General features: G+C 41.8%; 2 protein-coding genes across 2 annotated transcripts in view; both read right to left on the bottom strand.

Moving 5' to 3' along the window:
• pdcd4a (programmed cell death 4a) overlaps window positions 1-421 on the bottom strand; it is a 21,501-nt gene extending 21,080 nt beyond the window's left edge. Inside the window, exon 1 of the mRNA XM_022686265.2 lies at window positions 51-421. Within this exon, the coding sequence (XP_022541986.1) occupies window positions 51-99 (49 nt within the window). The 5' untranslated portion in view covers window positions 100-421. The remainder of the gene's footprint in view (window positions 1-50) is intronic.
• Window positions 422-4,495: 4,074 nt separating this feature from the next.
• On the bottom strand, window positions 4,496-11,370 carry LOC111196887 (WW domain-binding protein 1). Its single transcript, XM_022686283.2, has 5 exons — window positions 11,315-11,370; window positions 9,649-9,693; window positions 8,587-8,701; window positions 7,520-7,678; window positions 4,496-5,748 (listed from the first exon to the last, which is right to left on the bottom strand). Exons 1-5 carry the CDS (start codon window positions 11,318-11,320, stop codon window positions 5,027-5,029), a joined length of 1,047 nt encoding a protein of 348 aa, XP_022542004.2. The 5' UTR covers window positions 11,321-11,370; the 3' UTR covers window positions 4,496-5,026.
• Window positions 11,371-12,817: the final 1,447 nt, after the last annotated feature.

Here is a 12,817-nt window from a genome sequence, read left to right as displayed (position 1 = left end):
AATGTTATATTTAATGTGCAGCTCCGTGTTCAGCAGCAGCAGAGTCTCACCGTCGGCCTGAACCGCAGCGGAGTTCCACTGTTCCACCTCGGCCGCCATCGCGCTGCTGTAACCGGCCTGCTGACGGAGCTCAGCCCGGGGGACGGGGGGGGGGGTCTGTCCGGCTACGGGCTGGTGGAGCTTCGGGCTGAACTGAACGGATCTGATGAGTCTCCGCAGCTTCAGCTTCAGATCAGATAAATGTCGGTTTAACAGGTTTATATCACACCCTGCGGAGCTCCCTGAACCGGATTAGATCCTGTGTAAATGGAGTAAAGTGGAGTATATTGGAATATATTGGAGTATAGTTGAGTATTGTATAGTATTTCTGGACTGCTGCACTAAACCCGCTCAGAGCTCCTAATGAAGCGCAGCAGCTGCAGGTAAACACACTGTTTTTAACTTTGCAGCACGTCACGTGGCTCCCACGGTGCAGCCTATTGGCTGCTGAAGGGGTGGTGCCGACATGGGACGGTCCAATCAGGTGTCACTTTTTACAGTCCGAGCTGTTTAAAGGTGACAAACTGTGGCGTCAGAGTGGTGGGCGTGTCCAGCAATGTTACTGTATATAACCACGATACAGTTTACAGTATACACCTATCTATCTATCTATCTATCTATCTATCTATCTATCTATCTATCTATCTATCACTTATCTATCTATCTGTCTGTCCGTCTGTCTGTCTGTCTGTCTGCCTGTCTAACTGACTGTCTATCTATTTATCTATCTATCTGTCTGTTTGTCTGTCTGTCTGTCTAACTGACTGTCTATCTATCTGTCTGCCTGTCTGAGTAAATGTCTGTCTGTCTGTCTAACTGACTTTCTGTCTGCCTGTCTGTCTGTCTGTCTGTCCAGCTGACTCGCTGTCTGTCTCTCCGTCTAGCTGACTGTCTATCTGTCTGCCTGTCTGACTGATTGTGGGGTAATTGTGTAATATAATTAATTCTGGGATAATATATTGTCCAAACACAAATAGTTGAGAGATGATGATAACCTGTTCAGCACTTTTGAATGTAATGACCGAGGCAATGACCTAAAGCCTAAATGTTCTGGAGGGAAAGACTATTGCATAGATATTCAGTACAATACATTTTGACGACATAAGCAATGTATAATGCAAAAAAACAGCTGAAAAATGTAAATGAACATTTGCATGAATGACAAACGCATTTGCAAAATGTGAAACACAATAAGAAATGCAACTCTGATGTGCACAAGTGACACAGAAATGTGAAGATTGAATGAACTATTTTGAGAACTTCAGTTCTGATCTGAGAAATGTACCAAACCCATTGAGAAAAACTGTAATACCTTGCTGTGTATAATTGTAATTCTTTTTTTTTTTTTTGAAATTGTATCCAAAAAAGCTGAAAACGTTTGTTTAACTGTTTATGTAAAGAATTAATTTACTTATTTACACCAAACATGTAAAGTTTAAACCAGCTACAGGATACTATACAGGACTTTAAGGTTATCATCATTGTTATATTATAAATTACATTATAAGCTATATATCGTCATTTTCCGAAAAAAATAATAATTTACTTTTTTGCCTAAATCATCTCCTCATACACTTTAGTTTTTGTTTTTGTTTCCTGAAAAACTTGAAAACATTAGTTTATTTAGGCGATTAATTTAGAGAGTTGTCGATATTTAACAAACTGAAAATCATATTAGGTATCATAAAATTGTATTGAAAAATATTTGGTTAAATAAAAAGTATTATAATAGAGTATAAAACCTGAAGCAGGTCTGTAAACGGAAAAGGTTTATTTTATTCGCTGTTTGTTTACAGGGGCGCTCGGTGCTGTTCCGGTTCCGGCCACACGATGGAGACAAAAACCAACTAAACAGATCTGCGTCCCGCTGATCATCAGGTTCAGTCTGTAAAGAGAATTAGAATATAACGTACCCACGACGTACTGTACACACAATCATACAGAAATATGCTATTATTTTTAACTAAGTACCTTTTTAATATAATTTAGGTTATTTTAATTTTTATCTTTATTTGTCCATCCATTCATCATTATCTATCATTTTATTTGTATCTGTTTTTAGGTTTTTTAATTATAATTATATATTAGAATTATTATATCACCGTATGCTTCCACTCAGTGGCCACATTATTGGAAACACTTAGTCGCCAGGGCTCACTGCCTAATTTTATCAGACAAAAACTTCAAACAAACAAACACACACACACACACACACACACAAACACAAACACACACACAAACTCACACACAAACACACACACAAACACACACACAAACTCACACACAAACACACACACACACACACAAACTCACACACAAACACACACACACACACACACAAACACACACACAAACTCACACACACACACACACACACACACAAACACACACACAAACTCACACACAAACACACACACAAACTCACACACAAACACACACACACACACACAAACTCACACACAAACACACACACACACACACACAAACACACACACAAACTCACACACAAACACACACACACACACACACACAGAAACACACAAACTCACACACAAACTCACACACAAACTCACACACACACACACACACACACAAACACACACACAAACTCACACACACACACACACACACACACACACACACACACACACACACACACACAAACACACACACAAACTCACACACAAACTCACACACACACACACACACAAACTCACACACACACAAACTCACACACAAACACACACACACACACACACACAGAAACACACAAACACACACACAAACTCACACACAAACACACACACAAACTCACACACACACACACAAACACACACACAAACTCACACACAAACACACACACAAACTCACACACACACACACACACACACAAACACACACACAAACTCACACACACACACACACACACACACACACACACACACACACACATACACACAAACACACACACAAACTCACACACAAACTCACACACACACACACACACAAACTCACACACACACAAACACACACACAAACTCACACACAAACACACACACAAACTCACACACAAACTCACACACAAACACACACACAAACTCACACACAAACACACACACAAACTCACACACACACACACACACACACACACACACACAAACTCACACACACACACACACACACACACAAACACACACACAAACTCACACACACACACACACACAAACTCACACACACACAAACACACACACAAACTCACACACACACACACACACACACACACACACACACACACACACAAACTCACACACAAACACACACACAAACTCACACACAAACACACACACAAACTCACACACACACACACACACACACACACACACACACACACACACACACAAACTCACACACACACACACACACACACACACACACACACACAAACTCACACACAAACTCACACACACACACACACACAAACACACACACATAAACACACACACACACACACAAACTCACACACAAACTCACACACAAACACACACACAAACTCACACACAAACACACACACAAACTCACACACACACACACACACACACACACACACACACACACAGAAACACACAAACTCACACACACAAACACACATAACCACACACACAATGATGTCATGATGTGTGTCAGTCACTGGGTCTCACTATTCACTCCATATTCTCCCCACTGTTTCTGTGTGTGTGTGAGGGTGTGTCCAAAAATCCACTTTATTAGAATTCTTTTTATGTAATAAAGTGTCCAGTTTGTATTTTTGTGCTGTTCTGTTTTTCTGTTCACGTCTTTTAATAAAACAATATAAAAACATGAAAACTGCAGATAAATGTAGCCAAAATCTGAGCGCTTTGGTGTCGTTTTAAATAGAACAGTGGGCAGAGGTGTGATGTAATAAATATTTAGATTATCTCTACTTTACTGCAGTAATTATTTTTACATTTTCTCACAATTATCTGAACTTTCTCCTCCTTATATTTTAATAAAATCAGTCTCGTTACTCCTGTTTCATTTCAGCAGGTTTTTATTCCGGCTTCTCATCGTTCAATAAAACCCCTATCCAGATAAATCTCTCCATCCAGATAGAGAGAATCTGATTGTGATTGGATGTAGAGAAGTATAAACATATACCATTCCCACTCCCTATTGGTTTATACTGTGATCCATCACAGGCGTATGTAGTCTCGTATGAAGATGATCCTGCAGAGACTCAAGAGAACTCCAGATAAACTCCAGCCCAACTAAACCTCTTTAATATATTTACTTTATTCTACTAAAATACATTCATTTATAATCAGCATATATGCAGCTGAAACACTAGAGAACAGCCGAGTGCAAAATCCCACATTATATTATCAACATTAACATTTTAATATTTTAACATTATTATAGTCATTATAGCTTTTAGGGGGTGTAGTGCACTATAGGACTCTGTGGGCGTGGCCTAAGCTTCTGTTCTTAATGGGTTTAATTTTTCTCCTTACATTACTTTTACTTTTATACTTTAAGTATTTTTGAATCCAGTACTTTTACACTTTTACTTAAAGAATAAAAAGCTTGAGTTGATTCTTCTACAGAAGTATTTTATAAACATGAGTATCTATACTTCTACCTACAGAGTAATAAATGGAGATTTGGGATATGGAGGTAAGACTGAGCAAAAGCTCAGTGTTTTTATAAAGTGTTATAAACACTGCCACAGGAGGCGCTGCTGCTGCATTAAAGGAATAATAATAAATAAAAAGCTTAAAAAACACAGACACAAAATATTATTAGCATCAGGCTAATTGATAAGGCATATATTTTGGTATCTGTTAGCATTGTTAGCAGCGTAAATCTAAAGAAGTGCTAAATGCGTCGCAGCTAATCGAGGAATAAAATACAAATTTAAAAATATGTTTCATTTACAAATAATTCCTTTCACACATTTCATTGGTTGTTTTTATAAGGATTCCACTGTAACTGAGGAATCTCCGCCCCTCTGCTTGCAGTAGGCGGAGCCGCAATGACTGCAGCCCACCGCTGAGAGCTCTGATTGGTCAGAAAAAGTCCGCCGTGGACAGTCCACACTATCATGGATAGGCCAAGCTCCACCCACTTCACGCCCCTCCTCCTCCTCTTCGTCCTCCTCCTCCTCCTGGATCACTCTGCAGCGACACACCTCGATCCCGGAGTCGCCCGTCAGAGTGCGCATCCGGAACCTGTTCTCCTTCAGGTCCTCTTCGCTGCCCCGCCCCTCAATCTCCAGCACCGACACACTGGAGGAGAACGCGGCGTGTCTGCCGGCAGAGGGCGGGGCTCTGGCTCTCTCCTCGGCTCCGCCTTCTTTGTGTAAGATAGACTCCACCTCCTGTGGGTGTGGCAACAGTGTTGTCCCACACACCGACTGTTCAGGATTGGTCTCTTCTGCTATGGGAGGTGGAGCTAAGCAGGGCACGGAGTCGCTGGGCGTGGTGGCGCTGCTGGTCAGCAGGTCGTCCGTGGGGGCGGAGCTAGAGAACAGAGAGCTGGACTCGGAGGAGGAGGAGCTAAAGGTCCCGGAGCTGCGGGAGGAGAGTAGAGCGCCGCCCTGCAGGACAAACACAGCGCTGTACGGAGGGGGTGGAGCTCTGAGCTCGGCTGCAGCCTCCTCATAGGACGGCAGCTTGGTGGGACCGAGGTAACCTGTGGAGAAACAGAGATTACACTAAATCTGATCTACTCAGATCTGAGTGATGATCTGAGGTGTGTGTGTGTGTGTGTGTGTGTGTGTATAGTGTGTGTTGTACTGATGGGGGTTATAGCAGATTTCTGAACTCTCCTGGAAATTATGGGAGTTTACTGCATACCAATAACGGCTCCCTGATGCCACAAATCTCCTGGAATTTAGAACCCTCACAGACTTTTTGTAAAACAGAGAGGGTTCTGATTGGCTTTGCAGAAAACAGGCCAATCAGTGTTTAGTGTGGGCGGGCAGTGTTCTTTCCCCTCCTGGACGGGAAGCGTTCAAGAGCATCATGGCTCCCATCAAAACTCATTTCACCTCACACTACTCTAAAGTATATCCATGTCTGGTAAAAGTGAAAAACAATGAAAGTCTTGTGTATAGTGTGTGCGTGTCTGTGTGTGTGTGTGTGTCGTACTGATCTGCAGGTGGGGGGGGGGGGGGGGTGTATAGTGTGTGTGTGTGTGTCGTACTGATCTGCAGGTGGGGGGGGGGTGTATAGTGTGTGTGTGTGTGTGTGTGTGTGTGTGTCGTACTGATCTGCAGGTGGGGGGGTGTGTATAGTGTGTATAGTGTGTGTGTGTGTCGTACTGATCTGCAGGTGGGGGGGTGTGTATAGTGTGTGTGTGTGTGTGTGTGTGTGTGTGTAGTGTGTGTCGTACTGATCTGCAGGTGGGGGGGGTGTGTATAGTGTGTGTGTGTGTGTGTGTGTGTCGTACTGATCTGCAGGTGGGGGGGTGTGTATAGTGTGTGTGTGTGTGTGTGTGTGTGTGTGTCGTACTGATCTGCAGGTGGGGGGGTGTGTATAGTGTGTGTGTGTGTGTGTGTGTGTCGTACTGATCTGCAGGTGGGGGGGTGTGTATAGTGTGTGTGTGTGTGTGTGTGTCGTACTGATCTGCAGGTGGGGGGGGTGTGTATAGTGTGTGTGTGTGTGTGTGTGTCGTACTGATCTGCAGGTGGGGGGGTGTGTATAGTGTGTGTGTGTGTGTGTGTGTGTGTGTGTGTCGTACTGATCTGCAGGTGGGGGGGTGTGTATAGTGTGTGTGTGTGTGTGTGTGTGTGTGTGTCGTACTGATCTGCAGGTGGGGGGTGTGTGTATAGTGTGTGTGTGTGTGTGTGTGTCGTACTGATCTGCAGGTGGGGGGGTGTGTATAGTGTGTGTGTGTGTGTGTGTGTGTGTGTGTCGTACTGATCTGCAGGTGGGGGGGGGGTGTGTGTGTGTGTCGTACTGATCTGCAGGTGGGGGTGTGTGTGTGTGTGTGTGTGTGTGTGTGTGTCATACTGATCTGCAGGTGGGGGTGTGTGTGTGTGTGTGTGTGTGTGTTGTACTGATCTGCAGGTGGGGGGGGGGGGTGTGTGTGTGTGTGTGTGTGTGTGTGTCGTACTGATCTGCAGGTGGGGGTGTGTGTGTGTGTGTGTGTGTGTGTGTGTCGTACTGATCTGCAGGTGGGGGTGTGTGTGTGTGTGTGTGTGTGTGTGTGTGTCGTACTGATCTGCAGGTGGGGGGGGGTGTATAGTGTGTGTGTGTGTGTGTGTGTGTGTCGTACTGATCTGCAGGTGGGGGGGTGTGTGTGTGTCGTACTGATCTGCAGGTGGGGGTGTGTGTGTGTGTGTGTGTGTGTGTCATACTGATCTGCAGGTGGGGGTGTGTGTGTGTGTGTGTGTGTGTGTGTGTCGTACTGATCTGCAGGTGGGGGTGTGTGTGTGTGTGTGTGTGTGTGTGTGTCGTACTGATCTGCAGGTGGGGGGGTGTGTATCTACAGGCTCGTTGATAAACCATCAGCTCGATCTCTCTCTGCCGCCGCTGCTGGAGGCGGAGCTTCACCTGCCTGTGTCTCAAAACACAACAGCAGCTCAACACGATCAGAACCGTCCAGAGCATCCAGAACCCTGCACACACACACACACACACACACACACACACACACACACACACACACATACACACACACTTCATATATTACTATGTGTAGTAAAAAATCTTATACGCTCATCATCAATTAAATATCTGCTCCCAGAGGGAAGTGTGGGATTGTAATTCTAATCAGAAGGAAGATAAAAGTGATCAGGATCAATAAATGATTATAAATTTATTCTAATATTTAGGGTAATATTGATTGATCAGTAGTGAAGCAGTGGTGAGCAAAAGTGAAGATCTGACCTTTTTTGTGAAGATTCAAATTCAACCAGTAAATTAACCCACCAAGCTTCATTCCTGTCAGTCAGTTCCTTCTGGGTGCAGATATTTTTTGATAATTGTCACTCTGTCAATCTGCCTGATCCTGAAGCCTCTCTGCCTAAAGACTCAGTTTCCCAGCAGCCTCAGGCTCAGAACTACAGTGACTCTGAGGATCACATGACTCTGATCACTTTCACCTGAGCTACCTAGTATAAATACTCCCTCAGTGAAACTCTCTAGTTGCTGCGTATTATCTAGATTTCTTGCTCTGTACTAAGTCTCTATCTCGTCTCTGATTCCCGGTTTTCTGACCTGGTTTCTGCCTCGTTTACTCTTTTGTCTCTTCTCTTTAGTTCGTTTGGTTTACTGTTACTGAACTATTTCTCCTCTCTTGCCTGCTCCCTGTTATCTGGATATTCTGTGTACCGAACTCTGCTTGTTTATCGACCACTGTCTAGGTATGTTCATATTCTTTGCTGCCCTTTTGGTTTTGACTCTGCCTGTTTTTGTCTCCCCTGGTCCTGGTATTCATTACAATGTGTTTGTGTATAATATTATGTTATAATATTTTCCATATATAGATATATGTATGTGTGTGTTTGTGTGTGTATGTACTCACACCACAGCTCGTAATAAATGAAGCAGCTTGTATCCTCACAGCAGGGTCCCGTCCCGCACCCACAGTCCGTCCCGCTGCTCCCGGGGCAGGACGTCCCGCTGGAGCCGGACAGGTCCTGATATAAACAGCCCTCAGTTTATTAACAGTAAACACTCTCAGTGAGTCACACATGGGTTTATTCTATATAACAATTAAATAATAATAAAATGTTTATCATATTAACACTTTCAGCTGCCGTGCAGTTCTGGGATCCTCATTAAAATGACCCCCGTCCTAAAAATCCTATTTGCAGTAGTGCTGCTGCGCCCCCTGGTGGTCAGGCCCTGCACTAAAGTGGGGACGCTAGTGGGTTATGGCGCCTGTTAAATTACCGTATGTAGCATTTTACACCATCACTGATTTAATTCTGGTTCATTTTTAAGGTTTCTGGGTTTTTGCTTGAATATATTGCTACAGTTTATGGTTGTGAAGTGGTTGCTGGGGCGTTTCAACAAATTGCTAGGACATTGCTAATACGGTGGTTGCTAGGGTTTCAAAGGTTTTTCATGGTACCTTTGGCTTGCTAGATAGTAGTGGTGATGTTGTTTCAGGTGGATGCTGTGGAGTTACTGTATGGTTTATATGGTTGCAGAATTCAATCAATAACGGCTCCCTGATGCCCCAAGAGTGAACACAAACACAAACGCAAGCGACACAGAGTTTTACCCAATCGCATACAGGAAAGAAAGGGAGAGAAAGGCATTCCCCTCATGTGCATATTCATGAACTGCATGCAAAACAGAGAGGGTTCTGATTGGTCTGTTCTCTACAAAGACTCAGCCAATCAGGTTTTAGTGTGGGCGGGCAGTGTTTTTTTCCCCTCCTGGATGGGATGCATTCAGGAGCATCATGGCCCCCATCAAAACTCATTTATCCTCAGACTACTCTAAAGTATATCCATGTCTGGTAAAAGTAAGGGACATCTCCCTAAAATTATTTTTTGCTACGATGGAGAATATAAATCAAGCACACATTCTCTGAGTGATAATGTTAATATAAATAAATTAAAGATTTAAGATTTACCTTGTTTACAGTTCCCATGTCTGCATCGTCTGGAGCGACAGTCGCCTACAAACAAAAACTCCTGTAAACACTCTGTAAACAGGGGAGTAAACAGGGTTCTGAGGGAACAATAGTGTTCTAATGCTAATTCTGGAGCTGTCAAAGGGTCTACAGAGAACACACACACACACAAAACACACACACACACACACACACACACAGCGATGACGCCATACAGAAGAGTGAATGGACGCTTTGTTGTCAGTAAAGATGCCTTTGTTTTACACTGGTGCTGCAAGGCTAATAAAGCTAACATGCAATACAGGTTAATCTCCAAACACAAACACTGAATTAATTTTAAAAATTAAGAGAAGCTTTTACTCCAACAACCAGCACTGGAGTTATGAGGCTAAAGTATCAAGCAAGCGGTGAAAGATAATCCACACCAACAATAAAATGAGCTAAAATGCTAATGTGTACAGAAATTAAGAGAAGCTAATGCTCCATCTATTAGTGGCTGATGTAATGTGTTAGCTTAGCGAGGAATAAAAATCTACACCCTCCAGTTAGCTCTGAACGAGGTTAAAGTTAAATATGAGGATTATTAGAGTGTTGGAGAGTTCCCTGCAGAACCGCAGAACCGTGTTCCAGACGGATCGGATGGTGTTTAACCCGTTAACTGTGAGGTTCTCCACAATTCTCTTAAAGTCTTAAAGTCATGTGGAGGTTCTTCTGGATCAGACAGTAGAACTGCTGCACTGTTTAAGGTGGAACTGGACTTCTTAATATGAAGGTAAGAGTAGAGAGATGATTTATACAGACAGTTAGCATAATGCTAAGAATATATGCTTTGATTATTTGTTAGCTTCATTAATATTAGCTTGACTTTAGCTTCATATTTGTGTGACCCTTGTGAAAAGGAAGTTTACTTAAGAGCATTAAAAGTATCTTCAAATTAGTAAAAAATAAGTAAATAAATAAACGTTTTCTCTGCATTTCCATCAAATGTATTTAAAGCAATATGCTTATACTTAAGTTAAATTTGTGTTGATAGACTAAATATATAGTGGCATTAAACACTGATTAAAGTGAACTTTAGAATAGGTTATTGTTCCAGTAGCACTAAGGTGTGCACTTTATGTGCATCAATACAAAAAGTTGTACATTAACAATATACTTCAAGTGTTTTAAAAATGATGTTTAAAAATCACATACTTAAATCTATTTGCTATAAGTTTGCAGTTTAGACAAAAAAAAGAAAAAATGATTTTATGTTGTATTTAAATACAGCCTAATTACAACTGAAATATACTTAAGTTGCCAAAATAGTACATTTAGTATGCTTTTAAGTACATATTTTCTTTATCTTTTCCATGTTAAGTATACTTTTACAAGGGGAATCTGAGAGGAATACGGACTGAAAACTCATCACGCCATCCAACACCCAGCCTCTCTCTGCTGTAGTTACATAAAAAATAAAAATATAAACAGCCACAACACTCCCACAGTTTTCTCCAACACTAAAACCTCCATACACTATATTTAATCTCAATAATAATAATAAGAAGAAGAAGAAGAAGAAGAAGAAGAAGAATTTTCTGTGCAGCACATTTCAATAATTTGCACGCTCACATTCAGTATTAATAAAATTACCTGATTAAATAAATCAAGGCTGTTATAAACTCACCTCCATGCTGAACTGCAGATCTGAACTAAAGCTCAGTTTTCTACATTACCCCCCCAAACCCCCCCCCCCCACACACACACACACAAACACACCACCCCATCACCCATCACTCAGGCCACGCCCACTGCACTCATACCCCACATCCCTGCGGCCCCATTGGCTCTTTTGTGTCTCAGTAAGTAATGTACATCAATCAACTCACAGCCATAAAATCATATTATCTTATTTTATTAATTTTATTAATTTATTAATATGTAATATTAAGCACTACTATTCTGCAGTTCACGATAATAACGGTTTAAAATATCATTTATTATTATTATTATTATTATTGTTATTATTATTATAATTTTTTTTTATTATTATTATTTAATTATTTTTATTATTATTATTATTATTATTATTATTATTATTATTATTATTATTGTTATTATTATTATAATTATTTTTATTATTATTATTTAATTATTTTTATTATTATTATTATTATTATTATTATTATTATTATTATTATTATTATTATTATTATTATTATTGTTATGTAATAGAGCAGTGCAGTGAGCGTTTCAGACCGCAGGCGGCGCTGCTGCCTTAAACTCCGCCACTGTACAGTTAACCTGATTTAACACTCCTGATCCGGGTACTGAAGGGGCGGAGCATCAGAGCCAGGTGTGCTGCTGGACCTGACCTAAACTGCTCTCACTGACCTTCAGAACCAGAATCAGAATCAGAATCAGAACCAGAATCAGAACCAGAATCAGAATCAGAACCAGAATCAGAACCAGAATCAGAATCAGAATCAGAATCAGAACCGTATCTGAGGACCCCTGAACTGCAGGCTGAGAGAGTGCAGTACCGGCTCCGGCCACACGGGGTCAGAACAGCTCACAGATCATCTCCCACTGATCCCCTGTACAGATAGTGGCCAAGCCTTCAGCAATGTAATTCAGTATGTAATTAAGTATGTACGTTTGTGTGATTAATCATGTAATTAAGTATGGAATTGAGTATGTAATGTAATTAGTTTATTATGTTGGGTTGGTGAAAGAGACTAAGAGTTTAGGATTAAGAAGCCTCACATAATTGTGTGTGTATAGTGTGTGTGTGTTTAAGTGTGTGTGTGTGTGTGTGTGTGTGTGTGTGTGTGTGTTTAAGGACACACTGACCCATTTTCAGTTCCTCTCTGAGTTTAAAGTTAAAGCTGACTCAGCCTCTCTGTACACACACACACTCTCTCTCTCACACACACACACACACATACACACACACACACACACACACACACACACACTCTCTCTCTCACACACACACACATACACACACACACACACACACACACACACACACTCTCTCTCTCTCACACACACACACACTCTCTCTCTCTCACACACACACACATACACACACACACACACACACACACACACACACTCTCTCTCTCTCACACACACACACATACACACACACACACACTCTCTCTCTCTCACACACACACACACACAC

The sequence above is a fragment of the Astyanax mexicanus genome, chromosome 7 (genome assembly GCF_023375975.1).
Source record: "Astyanax mexicanus isolate ESR-SI-001 chromosome 7, AstMex3_surface, whole genome shotgun sequence".
Classification (NCBI taxonomy): Eukaryota; Metazoa; Chordata; class Actinopteri; order Characiformes; family Acestrorhamphidae; genus Astyanax; species Astyanax mexicanus.
This window is presented reverse-complemented; position numbering and strand designations above follow the sequence as displayed.